This window comes from Trichosurus vulpecula, chromosome 4, assembly GCF_011100635.1.
Source record: "Trichosurus vulpecula isolate mTriVul1 chromosome 4, mTriVul1.pri, whole genome shotgun sequence".
Lineage (NCBI taxonomy): Eukaryota > Metazoa > Chordata > Mammalia > Diprotodontia > Phalangeridae > Trichosurus > Trichosurus vulpecula.
Genome location: NC_050576.1, coordinates 28,880,495 through 28,902,707, shown reverse-complemented (window position 1 = coordinate 28,902,707; position 22,213 = coordinate 28,880,495). Strand labels below are relative to the sequence as shown.

Sequence of the window (22,213 nt, the reverse complement as noted above, 5' to 3'; positions counted from 1 at the left end):
AATGGACCAAACACAGAAGTCAATAACTCCACTAGACAATAAAAAAAATATTAAAACAGAGTCAAAAGGTTAAAGGAATAGAAAATGAAGGTATTTCATAGCAAAAACAACAGAAAAGCAGACTGAGTAGAGAAATTTAAGAATTATTGAACTACCTGAATGTCATGATTTAAGAAAAAAGGGGGGGGTGGGCTAGAGATGATTTTTTTAAGAAATGATCAAATTGCCCAGATCTCTTAGGACCAGAGGGCAAAGTAGAAATAGCCTCTATCATCTCCTGTAAGAAACCTCAAAATTAAAATTCCCAGGTACATTATATCCAAAATCCAGGGCTTCCAGATGAAAAAAATACTACAAGTATCTAGAAAGAAAGAATTCAAGTACTGAGGAAGCCACAGTCAAAATTATACATGATTAGCAGACACCACTCAAAAGGAATGAGGAGCTTGGAGTGTGTGTGTGTGTGTGTGTGTGTGTGTGTGTGTGTGTGTATCCCAGAAGACAAAGGATATAGGTATACAATAACTTATCCAGTAAAATGGAATATGATGCTATGGAGGGCAAATGGATCTTTAATGAAATAGAGGACTTCTAAGCTTTCCTGATGAAAAGACCAGAGCTGAGCAGAAACTTTGAAATTCAAACACAGGAGTCAAGAGAAACAGTAAAAGGTAAAACTGAATGAACAATCATAAGGAACTAAACAAGGTTAAACATTCCAACATGGAGAGATGTTCCATGTGTCCCATCTGAACCCTCTTGTCATCAGGGGTCATGGAGGGAGACTTATTAGATACAAGGCCTAACAGTATTTCCATTATCTTCAGAGAAGAATGGAAAGGGAGGGGAAGAAGAATACACTGAAGGGTGGGGAGAAAAGGAGAGTCAGAAAAATTATCTCACATAATATGGATGGGCAAGTAGATGTCAATCAATATTTATTAAGCACCTACTATGTGCCAAGCACTGTACTAAGCACTGGGGATTCAAAAAGAGTCAAAAGACAGGTCCTGCCCTCCAAGAGCTTACAATCTAATGAGAGAGAAAACATGCAAATAAATATAGAGAAAGCAAGCTTTATATAGAATAAACAAGAAGTAACGAAAAGAGGGAAGGCATTGAAATTAAGACGGGCTGGGGAAGATCAGTTGTCAGACTGGAAGATGGAGAGTGTTCCAGGTGTGAGGGAAAGCCGGAGAAAATGCTTAGAGCCAGGAGATGGAATGTCTTATTCATGGGATAGCCAAGAAGCCATTTTTTTTTCTTTTGCAGTTCATTTACGTTTTGTTCAATTACTTTTGCTGATGTTAAATTATTCAAATGGTCACTTCCTCTTTTGCCAATCTGGGGGCCTTGTATTTTTGTAAGTATTCATCTACTTCTTTTATAAGTTGTATTAAGATATAATTAAACAAAATAGTTTTTGCTAATTTTATTGCTTCATTTGTGAATTCTCCTTTTTCATTTTTAATACAATTTGGATTTCCTTTCTCTTTTAAAAATAAGATTAGTTGAGTCTGGAGAAAGGAAAAAGAAGGGGTAAGATAGCGGGAGGGAAGGAGTAGGGAGAGGAGAAGGAGCGGAGCAGGGGGAGGAGAGAAAGAGGAGGGGGGAGGGGAGGAGAAGGGAGGGTTGAGGGAGAGGCCCTGGAGGAGGGAAGGAGCACAGCAGCCTCCCGGGGCCGCGGGAAGGGGAGAGCGAGGGCGGGGCCTGAGCACGCACAGCGGGGTGACGCCACGACGCTGGGCGGTCCCGCTCCACGCCGCGTCGCGCCGGGCCTCGTTGTGGCGGCCGGCGCTGAGGGGGCGGCGGTCGCTCGGCTGTGGTGGCGACTCGCCTCGCCCGGTCTCGCGTGGCTCGGCTAGGATGCGGGCCTGGCCGGCGGCGCTGGTGCCCGCCGTGTCCGTGGTGTCCGTGTCGGCGGCCCCGGGCCCCCTCCGGCCTCGACCGGCCCGGCCCTGAGACGCCGCCCTCGCGGGGGGCGGGGCCCCGGGGCAGCCGCGGCCGCTCCGGCCCCTCCCCCGCCCCCAGCGCCGCCCGATCCTGAGCCGGGCCTCCCAGCCAGGCCGCTGCCGCGGGGCCCAGCCCGAGCCCTGAGCCCGGAACCCGGAGCCGTCGCCCGGGGCCGCCGAGGGGGATGAGCCGCCGCCGCCGGCCAGCCTGAGCCGGGCCGGAGCAGCGAGAAAGGCCCCCGGGAGGGAGGCAGCGGAGCCCCGGACGCCCCCCCCACCCCTCCCGCCAGCCCTCCCCCGTCGGCGACAGCCGCAGACCCTCCCACTCGAGTGACCCTCCCCCCCGCTCCGCCGGCTCCCCCAGGGGCCCTCCCTCCACCTCCGTCCCCGTACGCCCCCCTCCCCCACCCTCTCACGCACTCCCGGAAGATGGGGAACTGCCTCAAGTCCCCCACCTCGGATGACATTTCCCTGCTCCACGAGTCTCAGTCGGACCCGGCCAGCTTCGGGGAGGGCACGGAACCGGATCAGGAGCCGCCGCCGCCATATCAGGTAGGGGAGGCGGCGGCTGCAGGCCAAGTGCGGGGAGGTGCGGAGTGAGTGGTGGCGGGGGTCGGAGTCCCGAGGGCCCAGCTGTCACCGCCGTCCTCCTGGCCAGCTTGGGGCAGGGGTCGGGCCAGAGAGGAGGAGCGAGGCCCCGGACTCGGAGACCTCGGCAGAGCCTCCCCCCACCCGCTTCTGCTTCTCCCCCACTCCTCACTTAACACGAGATGACTTCACGAAGCCCCCCCACCACGCCCCCCACCCCTCCGTTTTGGAGGGGGAGCTTGGTCGTGCGGAAGCTCTTTGAAAAAACCTTCCCCGGGGTCGGCCTTCCTTCGTATCCACCTGAGGTTTCCTTCCTTCTGAGGCTCCCCAGCCTGGGGAGGGGGCGCTTCACGCAGCCTCCCCCCCCCCGTTAGAGAATCAACGTTACAGGTGCAGAATTAAAACCCCTTGGAGGAAAGCGAGAGCGAAGCAGGCTCGAGTGTCACAATCCAGGATGCCCAGGCCTCCGATGTTGCCTAATCTTGCTTTAAAAAAATGTCAGCATTGCTCAGTCACAGCACTTTGTGAATATGGGGGCTGGGGGGATCCGCGATTTTGAATTGTTTGGGGGGTTAGTTCTTTTGGTTCGACTGGGTGCCTCCTTTGTTGATTCATGTGGTGACATCACTGTCTAGGGCTGTTCTTTTCTCATGACTAGGTTTAAATCCGTGGCCCTCTCACACCGGAAAAACCTAAGGTTTGCTTTTGTTTGCCAGGGAGGTAGGAGGCGGTGAGAGCTCCGAGTGTTTAGCGTTACTTTTACATTCCCTGGGCATCCTTTGTGGAAAAGGTAGGACTTGTAGAAAGTCTCTCAATAGGCCCAAATGTGTTCCCCTTTCCAAATGACCGCGAGTGAAGCGAAGCAAGGCTGCTGTTGGTTCCATGGATTGTTTTTAAGGTATATGGTACTTCTCTTTTAAATGCCCCCTCCCCCCAAAAAAAAACCAGAGTGCTGGATTTTTCTGATATCTTAGTAACTGAGGGCTTAGAGAGGACTTCTTTGTTAAGGAAAGTGAAAACCCTGGGTGAATTTTCTCGTGATTTCTACTCGGTAGGAATCCCAGAGCCAATGAGAATTTCACCGAACCATGAAATCCTTGAAATTTTGCTTAGTGTTAGTAATAGCTTTTGACCTTCCTCACAACAGGAAATAATTAACAGACATTTATTAAGGCCCTACTGTGTTTGAGGTGCTGAGAATAGGACAAAGGCAGTACAGTTACAGGAATTAGCAGGGATGTTCAAGGCCATGGAGTCTAATGCCTCGTTTTAGAGATGAGGAAACCCAGGCACAGAGAGGTTCAGGGTCACATGCATTCAATACCTGTGGTGAAATTTAAACCAGGTTCTTTTTGACCCAGACCATTGCTCTCTCTACTACTGTACCATTCTCTAAAGGAACTTAAATCCTAATAAATTAAGAACTTGCCTCCAAGAAGTGGGATAGACATCTATCAATAATTTGTTGTCAACTGGAAGACTTTTTGATATCATAGTTTCAAAAAGAGAAAAAACTATACCAATATATATGCATTTTACAATCCTACCATACTTATCTTTCAGCACCCCTTGATGCAAGGAATCCAGATGTTACCCCATTTTACATTTGAGAAAACTGAGGCTCAGAGAGATTTTCTGGCTTGCCTGTGATTGTCACATACCTAGGAAGTGTTGAAACCTGGGACTTGCCACTGTTAGCCATGTTTGGGTGCTTTTCCCTAAAGGGATAAGAAATTTGCTCAGATTCATTATTCCAAGTGTTTTGAAATACCCATCTTCACCATGATTTTTTTTCCTTTGTTAATGTAATGAAGAGGGGAAGTAGCTTTGTCTTTTTTTTAAGAAATGGTAGATAATTAACACAAAACTACAGGAAATCTTTAATTTAGGCTTGCTATGTCTTAAGGAATGAGTGATAGATGAAGTAGGAATTATTTTATTTCAGGGCGTAGCTAATTATGCAGAGACAAACATGGTATTACACCATATGGATTAGTTAGGATGTGGCCTTTAAGTTTTGTTTCTGTTACACAATGTGCATGTACACCAAGCCCTCTGTTGAATAAACTTACTAAAATTTACCCTGTTACTTCCATTAAACTCATTTAAGCAAAACATAATTTCCATATATTTATTATTTGATGTATATACAAAATAAGCCTATGCCATTTTTTTAGTTTGCAGGCTAGGCAGTCTTTAAAATCAGTAAATATTATAGGGTCATAGATTTAGAGCCAGAAGGGGATAGAGGGGAGGTTATCTAGTTCAACCCCTTCATTTGATAGAATAAACGACTCAAGCCCAGAGAAGGTGATTGTTAAGTGGTGGAGCCAGTATTTGAACCCAGACCCTCTGACTTCCACATCCATCTGGCACTCTTGCCCCCTGTGCCATGTAGGCTATTTGAAGATGAATGTAGTCCTATATCTATTTACAATTCTATTTTTCTTTTACATTATTAATCTTTTATGTAAACCGACCTAAAGATCAAATCTCAATTGTACTCTCAGGTGTTTTCCAAGATTTGAATGCTTTTGGTCATATAATTACATTTACTGTCTTTTAGTCTTTTTTCCCTAAGACTGTCTGTATAGACAATTTTACTCTGAATATTTAAACCTACAGCGGCCCCATCCCCTCTCCTTCCCCCCAGATACCTTGCGTTCATTTGACAAACATTTATTTAAACACTGTATAGTGAACAAGAAGCTCCTCTCTTTTAGGATCTTGTACAGTCTAGTAGGGTGAGACTGGACATTTAAACAGAGATTCTATTTCATTTCATATTTTAGTCATGGTAAAGCTTTAAAGTGCCATGAGATCAGTTGAAGGAAGAAAGCATTTCCAGGAAGGATTGTTGCACCCAGTCACCAGGATGAGAGCTTGGTAATGAATATTTATCAAGGAATGAATGGTGCGTGGAGCATTTGCATGTGCACATTTACAATCTGCCCATTTGTGTTTCTCCGCATTACAATAATTTAAAATTTACTAAAAAATTCTCTGACTAGTTTGTGTTCATGTAAGATTGTGGCAGAGACAGATGTACATTAGAAATAGAAATTCTCTTATGTTTTTGCTACAGCACCCAGCCATATCATGCCCTTTAAATGAAGATAAAGACTTTGGGGAGTAGAACTTTGAATTTATGTTCAATCACAACATTGCCTTTTTTTTTTTTAATCAGTTTTTCTTCAGGAATAAAAATAAATGTTAAACATTTTGTGATTTGTGAAAGAACTATAATCCTCTCAGCCTGGAAGACCATCTATATTTTATAATGTGTAGGGAGATTACGAGACTTGTTACAAGGCTACCATTACACATGTTCCTGACTCCGGTCCCAACACCTTGCTGCCTTTTAATGTGACTTGGGTAAAAGTATTTAAGCTTTCTTCTGGGACATCAGAGGGAAGGTTTTTTGTTTGTTTGTTTGTTGTAAATCCTGTATTGGCCCATAATGATGGGAGGAAGAAGAAAAAAATTTGTTTTAAAAACACAGTTGAGATAATGAATGGTCCAGAGTTCACCAGATTTAGGGACTGGGTTTCAATGGTGAAGTAGAATTTAAGACTCTTTTTAAAACTATGTTTAGAAGCATCTTCCCAACCCCCATCGCTCCCTCAGGGGGAAAAAAATTAAGCTGTTTTTAAAAATAAGGGTCATCTATCTAGAGGTAGAAAAGGGCCTCGAGCCATCTAGCTTAGTGTTCTCACTCCCCAGATGAGGAGCCTGAGGCCCACGGGTGAAATGGCTTTTCCAGGGTCACACAGTTAGCAGCAGGCAGGATTTAAACCCAGGTCCTTGGACTCTGGAGCACAAAATGTTTTTTCCACTTTGCTAAAAGAGAATTCATATGGTCCTTCCATGTTTTTAGAAATTTTCTTTTTTAAGTAAATAACAAAACATTACATTTTGAATACTTTAAACTATGACTTTGTTCAACCTTCTTCAAGGACATTTTTTTAACATCTCTGCACTGCAGAAGTCTTTGAAGGTAATCTTTTTCCCTTTCAGATCTCTAGTGTATCCAGTAAGCATGCATATTTTTATTAAGTCTATAATTATTCAAAGATTAAATAGTAATACAGGGATGCCTCCTTTAGCCAGCGTATTTAGGGAATGATGAATTCCCAATAAATGAAAAATCCAAATAACCGAAATGTACTCCTTTAGTCATCAGTTTCATGTTAACTTTTTGTCAGATCTTTCTCAAGTATGTTACAACTTTCCATGCTAGTTAAACAGGAGAATGAACCTACTTCATTCTACTTTTTCTTAATGTATTTTATATCCAGAACTCCTGCTACCTTCTTTCCTACTTGCCATAAGCCTACCTCCTTTCCAAGAGACCCACTGTCCTTTATGAAACCTTCCTCTCATCTTGTTCTAACAGCCTTTACTGACTCCTAATTCATTTGACACTCATGTACTTTGTGGTTTGGTTTTTGGTCTACTGGGTCTTTGGCTTTTCTCTTAACCTCCTTCCACCCCCACCCCCCATACACTGCTTCCTTACTACAGTGTCTTATACATGACCCATGACCGGAGCTCAGTCATTGATTGACCTAGTGTATCCATAGTGAATTTTTGTTATTATACTCTGAGCAATATAATGATGCCCATAGGCACTATTTTGCCCCTATTGCTAAAGGAATGAGGGGGAGGAGAGAGAGCTCAGATTGCTGAGCTTGAAAAACCCTCTGATTGTTCCTTGTTATTCTTCTTCCCTTCAGTGCTACTGTTAGTGTATCATCCTGCTTCTAATATGATGCCTTATTTTACACACATTCGTTTGGGCAGAAAGCATAGAACAAAGTCTTGTGGGCTTTGTGACAGCTGGTTTTGTAGCTATGTTCTGGATGACTAAAGTGGTTGAAAGCCTGATTTCTGGATAAGTGGGATGTCATTATCTATTTCAGTCATATTAAAACAACATTGCTTTCATTGCATGTTACCCCTTTGATTTTTGAGTGATGAAAGATGCTTTCTCTCTCTAGGGTGCTGTTCTAGATCTAACTGTAGGATACCAGAAGGTAAGAACAGAGAGTTGTTTGCTGCTCAAGGGCCTGAATCCAGCATTGTTTGAGGGGCCAGGGATACAAAGACCAACCTAGGATGATACCTCCATCAAAGAACTTACATCCTTCTTGGTAGACGTATAGTGTGCACCCCAATAAGTATGAGGTGTATACAAAATAGTTATGATGAAGAGGGGAGAACACTACTAACAAGTCGGGGGAGGAGAAAAGCTCTTTTGTAGGAAGTACTATTGTCTATTGTAGGAAGAGCTGATCTGGCTCTTAAGGAGAGCTAAGGATTCCAGGAAGAGAGGGTGAGAAGGGGAGAGCATTTCAGCCTTAGGGACTGTGAAATGAAAAGGCTTGGAGATGGGAAGGGGTGTCATATACAGGCAATAAACAGTAAATTCCAGTTTGGCTGGAATGAAGAATGGATAATTAGCCTGGGAAGATAGTTCGGAGAGCGATTGTGAATGGCTTTAAATGCCAAACAGAATGAATTTGTATTTCATCCTAGAGGCAGTAGAGAGCCAGGAGCTACACATGGTCAATCCTGTGCCTTAGAAATATCACTTTGGCAGCTGTGTGGAGGATGAAGGGGATGCTGGGAAACCAATTAGAAAGCTGTTGTGATAGTCCAGGCCAGGAGTGATGAGGGCCTGAACAAGGGTGGTAGCTATGTGAGCGGAGAGAAGATCCAACAAGATTCAGGAAAGGATTGATATGGGAGATGAGGGAAGAGAAAAAGTCAATGAAAACTACAGAGTGGCGGAACTAGGGGACTGGAAGGATGGTAGTGTCATCAATAATAATAAGCATTTATATACGCTTTAAGATTTATAAAGCCCCTTACATGTGTTATCTCATTTGATTCTCATAACAACCTTGGGAGGTGCTTTTATTACCCGCATTTTATAGATGAGGAAACTTGAGACTGGGAGAGGTAATTGTCTGAAGGAGGGTCTGAACTCAGGTCTCCCTGACTCCAAATCCACTACTCTATGCACTGTATTGCCCAGCTGCCTGAATGTAGGAAATCAGAAAGGGAAACATCTTGAATTTGTGATGCTCTTGGGACATCCAGGTGGCAATATCCAGCTGGCAGTTGCCCAAGAGTGAAATAGGGCCTGGATTTATAGGTTATCTACATGACAATAAGGAAATTGATGAGATCACCTTGGACAGAACCTTAGGGTATGTATGCTCAGCCACACCGTGAAGGAGCCAATGGAAGAGACCAAAACTGTCTTTCTAGATTTATTTCCCATTCGTTACTAGCTCTCCCATATTCTAGATTCCAGTCAAACTGTCCAACTTGGCAGCCCCCATACACTACCTTCCATCTCCTGCTTCTGTGCAGAAGGGATCCATGACCCAAAAAAGGTTAAGAACCGCAATCTAGAAGGTGGTACTTGACCTGAGCTTTGAAGTGACCTCGAGATTTTTCAAGAGGCAGAGGTCATGAAGGAGTTCATTCCAGGCATAGGGAACAGCGAATGCACAGGCCCAGAGACTGGAGATAGAATGTCATGTGTGAGGAATAGCAAGAAGGTAAGTTTGACTCTTTGGTAAAAGTGACCGAAACTGGAACAAAGGAGGAAAGTCAATGGAGTGTGATATTGAGGGGACTAAAGGTGTAGAGAAGAGAGCTCTCGATCTACAGCCTGGAGTAAAGAAAGAGTCTTTGTGCCATTGAGAAGATTTGAGGAGTGAAATAGGGAGGGAATTAGTAAAGAGTAGAAGGATGGCTGGTGTAGCCCGTTGAGGTGAAGTAGCAGATTGGCTGTGGACTTAGTCAGTTTGCATGGATTGCTTCTTGAGCTATTGGAGCGTTGCAGGTTGTGCTCAGAAGTGAAGAAAGTTCACTGGGGTAATCTAGAGTTGGAATTTGGAAATAGTGATAAAAACAATCGGGTACTGGGTGAAGAATGGGGAGTAGAGAGCTTAATGCTAAATTAAGCTATAGTATTAACTTGTATCTAAATGTGAAGGAAACCATGTAGGAGGGAGGGCGGGCTGGAGGGAGAGGTAGAAGAAAGAGAGAAAAGAAAAGAGAGTTTAAGTTCTTATTTTGTGCCAAGCACTCTCCTGGGAATACAAATGCAAAAACAAAGACCGCCACTGCCCTAGAGGAAGCTTGGGCTGAGAGTGGTGATCTGTGATTGAGAATGCTTTGGTCTGGAAGTTCCTATGGAAGTGGTGCTATGGAAAGAGCCCTGAAGTTAGAGCTTGGGGGAGGAAGGATGCACAATCACTTATCTTCGCTGGGCCCCTTTTTCTTCGCTATAAAATGGAAAGATTAAAAATACCTGCCTTATAGGGTCATTATGAGAACCAAACAAGATAATGTATATGAAGCATTTGGCACTGGAACACTTAAAGCACAGTATAAATATTAGCTATTATAATTATCTGTAAAATGATAAAGCAGTGGATTTGGAATCAGAAAGATCTTAGTTTAAAAACCCTGCCTTTGCTTACTGGTTGTGTCACCTTAGGTAAGTCACATAACCTCTCTCTGCCTTTGTTTCCACATCTGTAAAATGGAAGTACCTACTTCCTAGAGTTGTGAAGATAAAATAAGATAATATTTATAAAACACTTTATAAACCTTAAAGTACTGTATAAATGCTAGCTATTATTATTAAAGGATTACCACTTTTCAGTATGGTATCTTATGGCCTATTCTGGAAATTCATGTGATACTCTTTTACCTCCAGGATCAAATATAAAATCCTCTGTTGGCTTTTAAAGCTTTATAACCTAACTGTGACTTTCCCAAGGTCATAAAGATAGTAGCAGAGCTAGGATTAAGTAAGAACTGAGGGCTTCCTGGCTTTAGACCAATGCACTTTCTTGAAAGGTGTTTGTAAATAAATTTTTTGTTAATTTTTGTTAATTGAACCATTTTAAAAGTGCTGTGGGAGTTTAATATTTCATTAAATGGTATAAATGAAATCATTATTTCCAAATTTCCCATTATTCCCCCTGCTCCAGGCAAGTCAGTCTCCTGACTGCCCCCAAAATTCACTGAGGTCATTTCTGCTTCTGACTTTGTCCCTGGATTCCCCTTCCTCCTTTCTCTCACTTTCCAAATTAAACTCATTTTCAAGGCCTAGTTCAAATCTTGCTTTACGTCTTCTATGAAAAGGAGTTGGTTTTGTGGGCCTTGATGACTTGGTTGGATATTAGAATGATGGAATCTTTAAAGTTGTGTCCTGAGAAAGAAGATGATTTTGGTAGTTGGCTCTTTGATTGCCTGAGAGAGATTGGTTTGAGAATTGGGGCAACATAGATACCAGGGACAGGATGCCAAAGGAGGAGGACTGTGTGATGTACTCATCATAGAGAAGCATTTCACTGACAGACTAAGCAAAAATGGGATTTTAAAGCGGACTTGGAGTTAGAGGGGCAAGTTTTGAGGACAATTTCATTTTCGTAATATTATTGTTGATTTGAATTTAGGCAAAGGGGAGAATTTAAGACTATGAATGGTGTTATTCTTGTCCTCTAAGGTGAAAAGTAAAGGGTGCTAGAGAATTTGCTTTGGTGCAGCATTGTTTGGAATGTTCACTTTTACATACAAAGAAGGAAGTAAATAGAAAATGGCAGATCAGAAAGATAAGGTCTTCTCCAGTTCCTCATCTTCCATATGTAATCCATACAAAGGAAATCAGTCTAATCTTCCTCATGCATTATTGTTGAGTTAATTTCAATCAGTCAGGCTCTTCTTGACCCCATTTGGAGTTTTCTTTGCAAAGATACTGGAGTAGTTTACCATTTCCTTCTACAGATGAGGAAACTGAGGCAGACATGGTTTAGTGACTTGCTCAGGGTCACACAGCTAGTAAGTATCTGAGGCCGAATTTGAACCGAGGTCTTCCTAACCTAGGCCCCCCCACTGTTATTTATTGTGCCACTTGGCTGCCCCTCCCAATGCATAGATCTAATCATAGTACCTCTTCCCTCACTCCCTTTGGTGACTTCCTTACCTCTTGCAGAATCATCTAGGCCATCTAGTCCAACCCATACTGAGCTCTACTACATCACTAACTGGTAGTCCAGCTTCTCCAGCAAGATATCCAGTAGTGGAGAACTTTTATCTTCCAAGGTAGCCCTTTTCGCTCTAGAAAGATTTTTAGGTATTGGGAAGATTTTCCCAAATCTTCATTGGAGTTAGCCTCCTGGCTTTCCAGGCTTTCTAGAAATCTTAGCTAAAATACTACTTTCTGCAAGAAGCCTTTCCCAATCTTCTTAATCTTAATTCTCTCCAGTATGTGTCTTGTTTGTACCCAGTTGTTCGCCTTTTTTCTGCTCTGTTAGACTGTGAGCTCTTTGGGAGTGGGGACTGCCTTCTGCTCTTCTTTGTATCTCTTAGCACAATTCTTATGCACAAAGTAAGTTTTTAATAAATGTTTACTGACAACCCAAATTATATATGTCTAGAGGGAATAGAAGATGGTATGAGATAGGTTGAGGGTAGGAGAATGACCCCTTCTGCCTGATTGGCGATGTGATGTAGCCTTTGAGTTTGGCCTTGACAGGGGAATGAGGATATCAACAGGAACATTTATTAAGTGACTACTATGTTGCAGGCACTCTGCTAAGTGCTAGGGATACAAAGAACGGCAAAAGACAGTCCTGGTTCTCAAGGAACTGACAGTCTTAGCGGAAGAGACAACAATCAAATGACTGGGTACAAACAACATACGTGAAGAATAAATTGGAGATGTTCAGTAGACGGAAGGCACCAAAATTAAGATATTAAGAAAGGCTTCTTGTAGATGAAATATTATATGGGACTTAAAAAAAGCTAGAAACATAGATGAGGTAGAGAGCATTCTAGGCATGGGGTCAGTCATTCAAAATGCACAGAGACGATGAGTATCTATGTAAAACCACAGGCAAACTCTATCTGTAATGGGTATAAACTAGAAGCCTTTCCAGTAAGATCAAGATTGAAGCAAGAATGTTCATTATCACCATTATTATTTCATATTGTACTAAAAAAAATGCTAGCTATAGCAGTAATGCAAGAAAAGACATTCAAAGAATAAGTATAGGAATGAGAAAACAAAATTTTTACAGATAGATATGATGGTGTACTTAGAGAAACTAAAAGACTCTTAAGTTACTGATAATGAGAGAAATCCAAATTAAAAGAACTCTGAGTTACTATCTCACACCCATCAGATTGTCTAAGATGACAGAAAAGGAAAATGGCAAATGCTGGAATGTTTTTGTGGGAAAATAGGTACACTAATGCACTGTTGGTAGAGCTGTGAAAAAGTCCAACCACTCCAGAGAACAATTGGGAACTGTGCCCAAAAGGCTAGTGGTCTATTCCCCAAGGAAATGAAAGAAGGGAAAAGGACTCATATGTACAAGATTATTTATAGCGGCTCTTAATGTGGTGGCAAAGAATTAGAAACTGAGAGGATGCCTGTTAGTTGGGGAATGACTGAACAAGTATATGAATGTGATGGAATACAATTGTGCTGTAAGAAATAATGAAGGGGATGGTTTCAGAAAAACCTGGGAAAACTTATATTGAAATGATACAAAGTGAAATGAGCAGAACCAGGAGAACAATATACACAACAGCAATATTATAAAGACTGAGTAATTCTGATCAGTGCAGTGATCAGAAAAATGCTATCCACTTCCCGAGAGAGAACTGATGGACAGATTGAAGCATATTTTTTTCTTTCCTTTCTTTTCCATCTTTTTTTTCTTTTTAAACACAGCTAGTATGGAAATATATTTTACATGGCTTCATATATATATCACATATGTATATATGATAGTTATTATATCTTGCCATTGCAATGGGTAGAGGAGGGGATGGGAGAGGGAGAGAATTTGGAACTGAAAATAAATAAAAAATTTTTAAAAGAAAAGAAAATGTACAGAATTGGGAGATGCTGCAAGGAACAATAAAGAGGCCAGAATGTCACATAGTAAAACATAAGAAGACTGGAAGGATAAGAAAGGGCCAGGTTGTGAAGGACTCTGAATGCCAAAGAGTATATATTTGATCCTGGGGGTGATAGGATGCATTAGAGTTTATTGAATAGGATTGGGGTGAGGGAGGGATGGATAGTCCTATCTGTGCTTTAGGAAGATGAATTTGACAGCCAAGTGGAGGATGGATTGGAGTGAGGAGAAACTTGTGGAAGGGGGACTAACCAGTGGTCAATTGCAGTCGTCCAGGGGCTAGGTGACAGGGGTCCACCAGACTGGTGGTAGTGTCAGAAAAGAGCAGCAGGCTTATGCAAGAGATATTATGAAGGTAAAATTGATGGCACTTGGCAACAGATTAGATAATTTTCAAAATGGATAAGAGAGGTGAGAGAGAATGAGTGGAGGATGATACCATAGTCTCAGTTTGGAGGAGGGTTTGGAGGAAAGATAGTGCAGTTTTGGATGTGTTGAATTTAAGATGTCCATAGGATGTTCAGTTCAAGATTTCTAAAAGGCAGTTGAAATGAGAATATGGAGATTAGGAGAGATGTTAGGGTAGATAAGTACATCTGAGAATCATCTGCCGTGGAGATGATAATTGAAACCTAAGATTCTGATGAGATTACCAAGTGGAATGGTTTAGAGGGAGAAGACGGAACAGTATAGGCCCAAGACTTAACCTGCCCTGAGCAAGTGTGACCTGGATAAAGATCCAGCAAAGGAGATGTCAGTAGGTAGGAGGAGAACCAGGCTAGAGTAATGCCATGAAAACCTAGAGATGAGAGGGTTATCAACAATGTATTAGGCTGTAGAGAGATCAAGAAGGGTGAGGCTTGATAAGAGGTCATTATATTTGACAGTTGAGAGATCATTGGTAACTTTGGAGGAAGCAGTTTCAGTTGGATGGTAAGGTCAGAAGCCAGATTGTAAAGAGTTTACTTGAGTTGAGAGTAAAGGAAGCATAGACATCCATTGTAAACAACCTCCTCAGGAATTTAGTCACAAAAAGGAGAGATACAGGATGATAACTAGTGGTGTTGAAAGGACCAAGTGAGGGTTTTTGAGGATAAGGAAGACATAAACCTGTTTGTAGGTAGTTTTGGGAAGCAACCAGTAGATAAGGAGAGATTAAAAGATAAGTGAGAAGATAGGGATTGGTGAAGGGGTAATCTAGAGAAGGTGGGATGGAAATGGAACAGGATTCATCATTATGAGCAAAGTTATGGAGGTAGGAAAACATAGGATTTGAAATGAAAGAGTCCTGGATGTCTTTAAATGTAGGAATCAAATAGGCAGAGAGGACGGGGCCTGATGAAAATGGAATGTTCATACAAAGGTGGGGTGGGAGTGCCAGCAGCACTGGGCTCTGTAGAGTATGGTATGTAGACTGATTTGCCTGGAGTAAAGAGTATCTGGAAGGGAGTAATAGAAGAAGGAGAAGAAGCAGCATTCTTTTGGCATTTATGTAGCACTTTAAGGTTTGCAAAGTACTTCATGAATATTATTTTATTCTTACAACAATCCTGAGAGTTAGGTACTAAGTATTATCCCCATTTTATAAATGAGAATCCTTAGTAATAGAGGTTAAGTGACTTGCCCAAGGTCAGATCACTGCCTGACTTCAAGTTAGTACTCTGTCCATTTTGCCACCTGGCTACCTCTGAGATGAGTAAGAGGAGACTGATCAGAAGTGTAGTCTCCTCTGTTCTTGAGGCCAGCATAAATGTTGTTGAACTTCACTTCATGAGTTCTTGGAGAAGCAGCCCTGGAATTGGAGTTAGGAGAGACCAGGTTCACATTTGATCATGACAAGTAGCTTAACCTCTGAGGTTCAATTTACATTATAAATTATAGATGAGAAACAGCATAGTTATAGGGGATTGCGGTAAAGTCAGGAGTTGGGAGTTTGGAGTCAGGAATACCTATAGCCTTCAAGTCACATACATACTAGTTATGTGACTATTGGCAATTCTTTGAACCTGTGACCTTTAAAATGGTAGGTGTTTTAGTGCATTTTTGCAGTTCATGTACAACCCCCATTTTGTGGCCTCCTTTGTGTAAGGAAGTATTCACGTTGGCTGATGATTTGGGGTAACTAGGTGGCCTATGGATAAAGTGTTGGACCTAGAGGTGGGAAGAATTAAGTTAGGATCCTGTCTCTGCTGCTTATACCTGTGTGACCTTGTTAACCACTGCTACAGTTTCCTCACCAGTAAAATAGGAGCAGTACTAGCTGTTACCTCCTATTGTTGTGATTATAAAATGAAATAATTTATGTAAAGCACTTTGCAAACCTTAAAGTGTTATAGATATGTTAGCTATTATTATTAGTTCATAATAAAAAAATTTTAAAGCATTTTTTAAAAAAAGACTAAAATTGCTTATAAGCATCTGCAGGGGGAGTTGCCATTGTGAGATTTACTTTTTTATTTTTTAAAATTTATTTAATTTATTTAATATATTTAGTTTTCAGCATTGATTTTCACAAGAGTTTGAATTACAAATTTCCTCCTCATTTCTACCCTCCCGCCCACTCCAAGATGGCGTATATTCATGTTGCCCCATTCCCCAGTCAGCCCTCCCTTCTGTCACCCCACTCCCCTCCCATCCCCTTTTCCCTTACTTTCTTGTAGGGCAAGATAAATTTCTATGCCCCATTGCCTGTATATCTTATTTCCTAGTTGCATGCAAGACTTTTTTTTTTTTGAACATCTGTTTTTAAAACTTTGAGTTCCAAATTCTCTCCCCTCTTCCCTCCCCACCCACCCTCCCTAAGAAGGCAGTCAATTCAACATAGACCATATGCATATCATTATGTAAAACCGTTCCACAATACTCATGTTGTGAAAGACTTAACTATATTTTGCTCCTTCCTATCCTGTCCCCCTTTGTCCAATTTTCTCCCTTGACCCTGTCCGTTTTCAAAAGCGTTTGCTTTTGATTACATCCTCCCCCATCTGCCCTCCCTTTTGTCGTCCTCCCTTTTTAATCTTCTTCCTCCTCCTTTCCTGTGGGGTAAGATACCCAATTGAGTGTGTAGGTTATTCCCTCCTCGGATTTGATGAGAGCAAGATTCACTCATTCCCCCTCACCTGCCCCCTCTTCCCTTCCTGCAGAACTGCTTTTTCTTGTCACTTTTATGCAAGATAATTTGCCCCATTCTATCTTTCCCTTTCTCCCTCTCTCAGTATATTCCTCCCTCATCCCTTAATTTGATTTGATTTTTTTAGATATCATCCCTTCATATTCAACTCACCCTGTGCCCTCTATGTCTATATGTGTGTGTGTGTGTGTGTGTGTGTGTGTGTATAAAATACGTATGTATATATATGTATATTCCCTTCAGCTACCCTAATACTGAGGTCTTGTGAATCATACACATCATCTTTCCATGTGGGAATGTAAACAAAACAGTTCAACTTAATAAGTCCCTTGTGATTTCTCTTTCTTGTTTACCTTCTCATGCTTCTCTTGATTCTTGTGTTTGAAAGTCAAATTTTCAATTCACCTCTGGTCTTTTCACTGAGAAAGCTTGAAAATGCTCGGTTTTTTTTTTTTGAAAGTTCTCTATTTTATTGAAAGTCCATATTTTGCCTTGGAGTATGATACTCATTTTTGCTGGGTAGGTGATTCTTGGTTTTAATCCTAGCTCCATTGACCTCCGGAATATCATATTCCAAGCCCTTCCATCCCTTAATGTAGAAGCTGCTAGATCTTGTGTTATTCTGATTGTGTTTCCACAATACTCAAATTGTTTCTTTCTGGCTGCTTGCAGTATTTTCTCCTTGACCTGGGAGCTCTGAAATTTGGCAACAACATTCCTAGGAGTTTTCTTTTTGGGGTCTTTTTCAAGAGGCGATTGGTGGATTCTTTCAATTTCTATTTTGGCTCTAGAATATCAGGACAGTTCTCCTTGATAATTTCTTGAAAGATGATGTCTAGGCTCTTTTTTTGATCATGACTTTCAGGCAGTCTAGTAATTTTAAAGTTATCTGTCCTGGATCTATTTTCCAGGTCAGTGGTTTTTCCAATGAGATATTTCACATTGTCTTCCACTTTTTCGTTCCTTTTTTATTCGTGTTTTATAATATCTTGATTTCTCATAAAGTCACTAGCTTCCACTTGCTCCAGTCTCATTTTTAAGGTAGTATTTTCTTCAGTGGTCTTTTGGACCTCCTTTTCCATTTGGGTTATTCTGCCTTTCAAGGCATTCTTCTCCTCATAGGCTTTTTGGAACTCTTTTGCCATTTGAGTTAGTCTATTTTTTAAGGTGTTGTTTTCTTCAGAAATTTTTTCAGTATTTTTTTGGGTCTCCTTTAGCAAGTCATTGACTTGTTTTTCATGGTTTTCTCGCATCATTCTCATTTCTCTTCCCAATTTTTCCTCTTCTTCCCTAACTTGCTTTTCCAAATCCTTTTTGAGCTCTTCTGTGGCCTGAGACCAGTTCATGTTTTTTTGGGAGGCTTTTGATGTAGGCTCTTTGACTTTGTTGACTTCTTCTGGCTTTATGTTTTGGTCATCTTTGTCACCAAAGAAAGATTCCAAAGTCTGAGACTGAATCTGAGTGCGTTTTCACTGCCTGGCCATGTTCCCAGCCAACTTACTTGACCCTTGAGTTTTTCGCCAGGGTATGACTGCTTGTAGAGTAAAGATAGTACTTTGTTCCAAGCTTGAGGGGATGCGCTGTTGTTTTCAGAGCTATTTCGATACAGCCAGCTCTGCCACACCAGCACTCCTCCTCCCCCAAGAACCACCAACCTGGACCTGACTCAGATCTTAAGCAGGCACTGCACTCCAGCTCTGATCTGCCACTTAATTCCTCCCACCAGGTGGACCTTGGGCCAGAAGCAACTGCACCTGTAGTTCTGTAGCTGTACCACCCCCGCTGCCCCCTGGGGCTGTGGCTGAACCATGAACTCTTTCACTCTGTTCCCTGCAGCTTTTCCCACTAATCTTCCCTGTTGTCTTTGGTGTTTGTGGGTTGAGAAGTCTGGTAACTGCCACAGCCCACTGATTCAGGGTGCTAGGGCCTGTTCTGGTTGGTCCTGCTACCGCCCACACTGGGCTCTGCTTCCAGCTCCGTGTGCGATAGACCTCACCCAGTGACCATCCAGGCTGACCTGGGCTGGAGCCCTGCTTCCCTCTGCTATTTTGTGGGTTCTGCAGTTGTAGAATTTGTTCAGAGCCATTTTTTGTAAGTTTTTGGAGGGACCTGGTGGGGAGCTCACGCAAGTCTCTGCTTTCCAGCCGCCATCTTCCCTCAATAATCGAGATTTATTTTCAACAGGCATTCCCATTTAGTGGTTCGTGATGGTGGGCTAAGTGGTTTTCACTAAAAAAATTTTTAATGGCACTTAAAGCAGTAAATAATTACCTAGTTATGTTACATATATATATATATGTATGTGTGTATATATATATATGTATATATATATTTCCTCTGTGACAACAGGCATGTGTTTTGAAGCATTATAGTTTTGTTTTTGCATTGAGTCAAAGCTATCATGATTATGTGCACAACGATTTTAGTGTTTTTGTACAGTGATTACATTAAACTCTAATCACTTCTAAGCACAACATATTTTTGTGGTTTCTCAATCTGTCATCAAATTATTTCCAAACCAATACAAGGATTTGACATTAAAGTGCAAGATGGATTTCCAGTGGATTGTCACATACATGCACATACCTTCATTTGTGTTCTGTACATTCATCAGAGTAGCTCCCTCATTCTACTCTGTTACTCTAGTTGCACCTCATGTGACCAAGTATATTATGAATGTTTCTGCTCTTGAAGCACAGATGTCAGGCTGTTTGAAAATCATGGTGATTGGGCATGTCCTTTACAAAGCCATCTTGAAAGCATTAGGGAAACCAAGCTTATGTAGCTCATTGCAGTATTAAGGCTCTTTACCAGTTTAGATTTATCCTCTGCTTATGTCACTATTCTCTGTGGTGGATTTTCAGATGAACCAGTTGACAACACTGGTAAGTAGTTTCTGTGAAAGTGTACGCAGTGTGCCAGCGGTAGAAGAGAAGAAATTCAGGCTAAAGAGATTCTTTCCTTAGCAAGGTTAGTTATAAATGAACGTTGTTAGAAACAAGCAGTATATGCAATTGTAACTTTAAGTAGGCTTATCACTCAATAAATACAACACTTTTATTAATGAGAAAAATATTTTATATCTTGACTTTTTATTAGTTTATCAATTTACATCTCAGCAAGAAAGCTTGTAAATTTCTATTATTTTCTACCACATATTTCTGTGAGCAAGAATTTTTCCTTCTTTTCTTGTTTTAAAGCAAAATACAGAAATGAGTACTATCCAGAACCAGTTTTAAGACTACATTTGCCTGGTCTGAGTCAATATTGAAAACCTTTGTTCAAATAAAGTCTAATATTGAAATTAAGTTTATATATGATTGTTAAACATCTTCCAACTTGCAGCTTATTTCATTAAAAATTCAACAAAAACATAGAATTTTACATGATATAAGCATATGGAGTCTTGCTAGATTCCTTTTAATTATACAGAATGTCCCACAATTATAATAGAGCTTTAATTTGGTATTCAGTTTTCATAACTATAGGTAGGATACGGTTTTATATTTTATACTTACATGACATACATTTTAATTTAGAGTGGATTTTATTTTTTAAGAAAGTTATTTTAGTTATTGTAAGCACTTAATGAATCTAAAAGATATTATGAGTAGTATATTAAGTTACCCTGGAGGTTCATTAAACTTTTTTTGTTATTATTGAAAGTGGTTTGAGGAACAGTAAACGTTGGGAATAATAAAATAATAAAATCACAAGTCCATGATGGAACTGCAGAGGACCCTCCCCCACCAAGAGGGTATTAATAGTTACACCATTTACCTTGCCAGAGTAAGGAAAGTACTTTGTAAACCTTAAATTCCTGTGTAAATGTGAGTATTATCATTAGGCCTTACTTGGGGAAACAACTTTAATAAATGTTTCAGGATGTGCCATATGGAAAGCCTCCTTGTCTTAAGATATCCTGAGAATGTGCTTCAAGGTGAAACTTTTAATTAAGGAACCAAGTCTTAGGGCCAGGGAGATAATTATGTTGGTACTTAACGTACCAACTTAATGTGGCTAGGGCTCTCAGGAGGGTATATAATAATATAAGGAAGGTATTAGAGCAGCATGAGGTAGAGCAAATGGCCATCCAGATATATCTACATTTTTGTTGCAGAAAGCTACTGTTGTATTGCACAGCAGAGTTGTTTTCAGCAAGATGAAGTCTTCGGACAAGACCACAGTGACTAACAGTGCATGTTTGACAGTATATAATCATGAATTCTGAAAAGGAAGAAGCAGAAGTTGCAGTACAGCAGTGGTAACTCTGGATCCCAGGTTCTCAGAGGGTTTCTGTCAGTCAGCAGGTATTTATTAGATGTGAGATAGATACAGAGAATGAAAGAAGATGTGGTTTTACCCATAAACTTTGGAGGAGATAAGGCTTAAATGTGGATGTGGAACAATTAAACTAGTGTTTTTTATGAAACCTTGGGTTTCCACAGCCTGTGTGAGTAGGGATTTTCTAAGAAAATGTTGATACTGGCAGTAAGTTTCCCTGTATAATATTGAATATGAAATAATATGTGTCAAAGGCTCTTTTTCTGCATAGAAAAAGTTTTAATTTCCTTTATTTTACTTCAGAGGGAACAAGCTAAATGGCACAATGGATAGAGCACTGGGCCTGGATTCAGGAAAACTGAGTTTGAATCTGGCCTCAGACACTATGTGACCCCGGGCAAATCACTTAATTTCTCTTTGCCTCTGTTTCCTCAACTCTGAAATATGATTAAAACAACATCTACATCTCAGGGTTGTTGTGAAGATCAAATGAAATAACGTTTGTAAAGAGGTTATCGCAGAGCCTGGTATATTAGGTGCTATACAAAATATTAATCCCCTTCCACTTTCCCTCTAAAATTTCTTTCATTCCAGACCAGCTTGTATGGATTCTTTCTGTACGTTTCAAAACCTAAACTGGCCAAATGAATTTAGAAAGTGTTCAGTTAGACTGTACCCATAGCATAATATATAAAAATTGCCAAATTATATGGTGAAGAATGTGTATCATAGCATTTGAGAGGAGAGAGAGGTTGGTGTGTCGGTGAGAATAGAGTGCTAATCATGAGAGCAGAAGGGAGCAGTTAGAAACATAGGATAGGTTTGTATATTAGAAGCCAAAATAGAAGAGTTTCGAGAAGTAGTTTAGAGAAAGAGTGAGAACTTGAGGGAAAAGTCCTTGCATTTGTCTAGACCCTAGAGGCTCAGAAGGACCTTAGAGCCCAATTTTAATGGAATGTTTGCAACTAGAAGAAAGTAGAGTGAAATTGGATATAGAGGAAGGTGGGAAGTATATGAGGGGTTAGGTAGGAAAAGGAACAGAGCAGTACATTGCTTGATTGTAAGTTGTCCTTTGGAAATAATAATGTGTGGCTTTATATCGAATGTTAACATTTATCTACATTATCTTGTGTGGTCCTTTGAGGTAGATTCTTGAGATGACGTTATCCCCGTTTATGAGGTGAAGAAATTAAGGCTCCTAGAAGTTAAATAACTTGTTATAGTAATAGGCAAGTGGGGGATATATATAGCTGTCTTCTAGGATTTGACTGGCTCTCATATGATAGAGTAATTATACTTGT

The 22,213-nt window shown here is 41.0% G+C and overlaps 1 protein-coding gene across 1 annotated transcript in view; it reads left to right on the top strand.

Annotated features, from left to right (window-relative positions):
* Positions 1 to 2,309: 2,309 nt before the first annotated feature.
* The window catches only part of RNF11 (ring finger protein 11), a 73,458-nt gene continuing 53,554 nt past the window's right edge, over positions 2,310 to 22,213 (top strand). Inside the window, exon 1 of the mRNA XM_036757350.1 lies at positions 2,310 to 2,504. Coding sequence (XP_036613245.1) covers positions 2,382 to 2,504 — 123 coding nt within the window. The 5' untranslated portion in view covers positions 2,310 to 2,381. The remainder of the gene's footprint in view (positions 2,505 to 22,213) is intronic.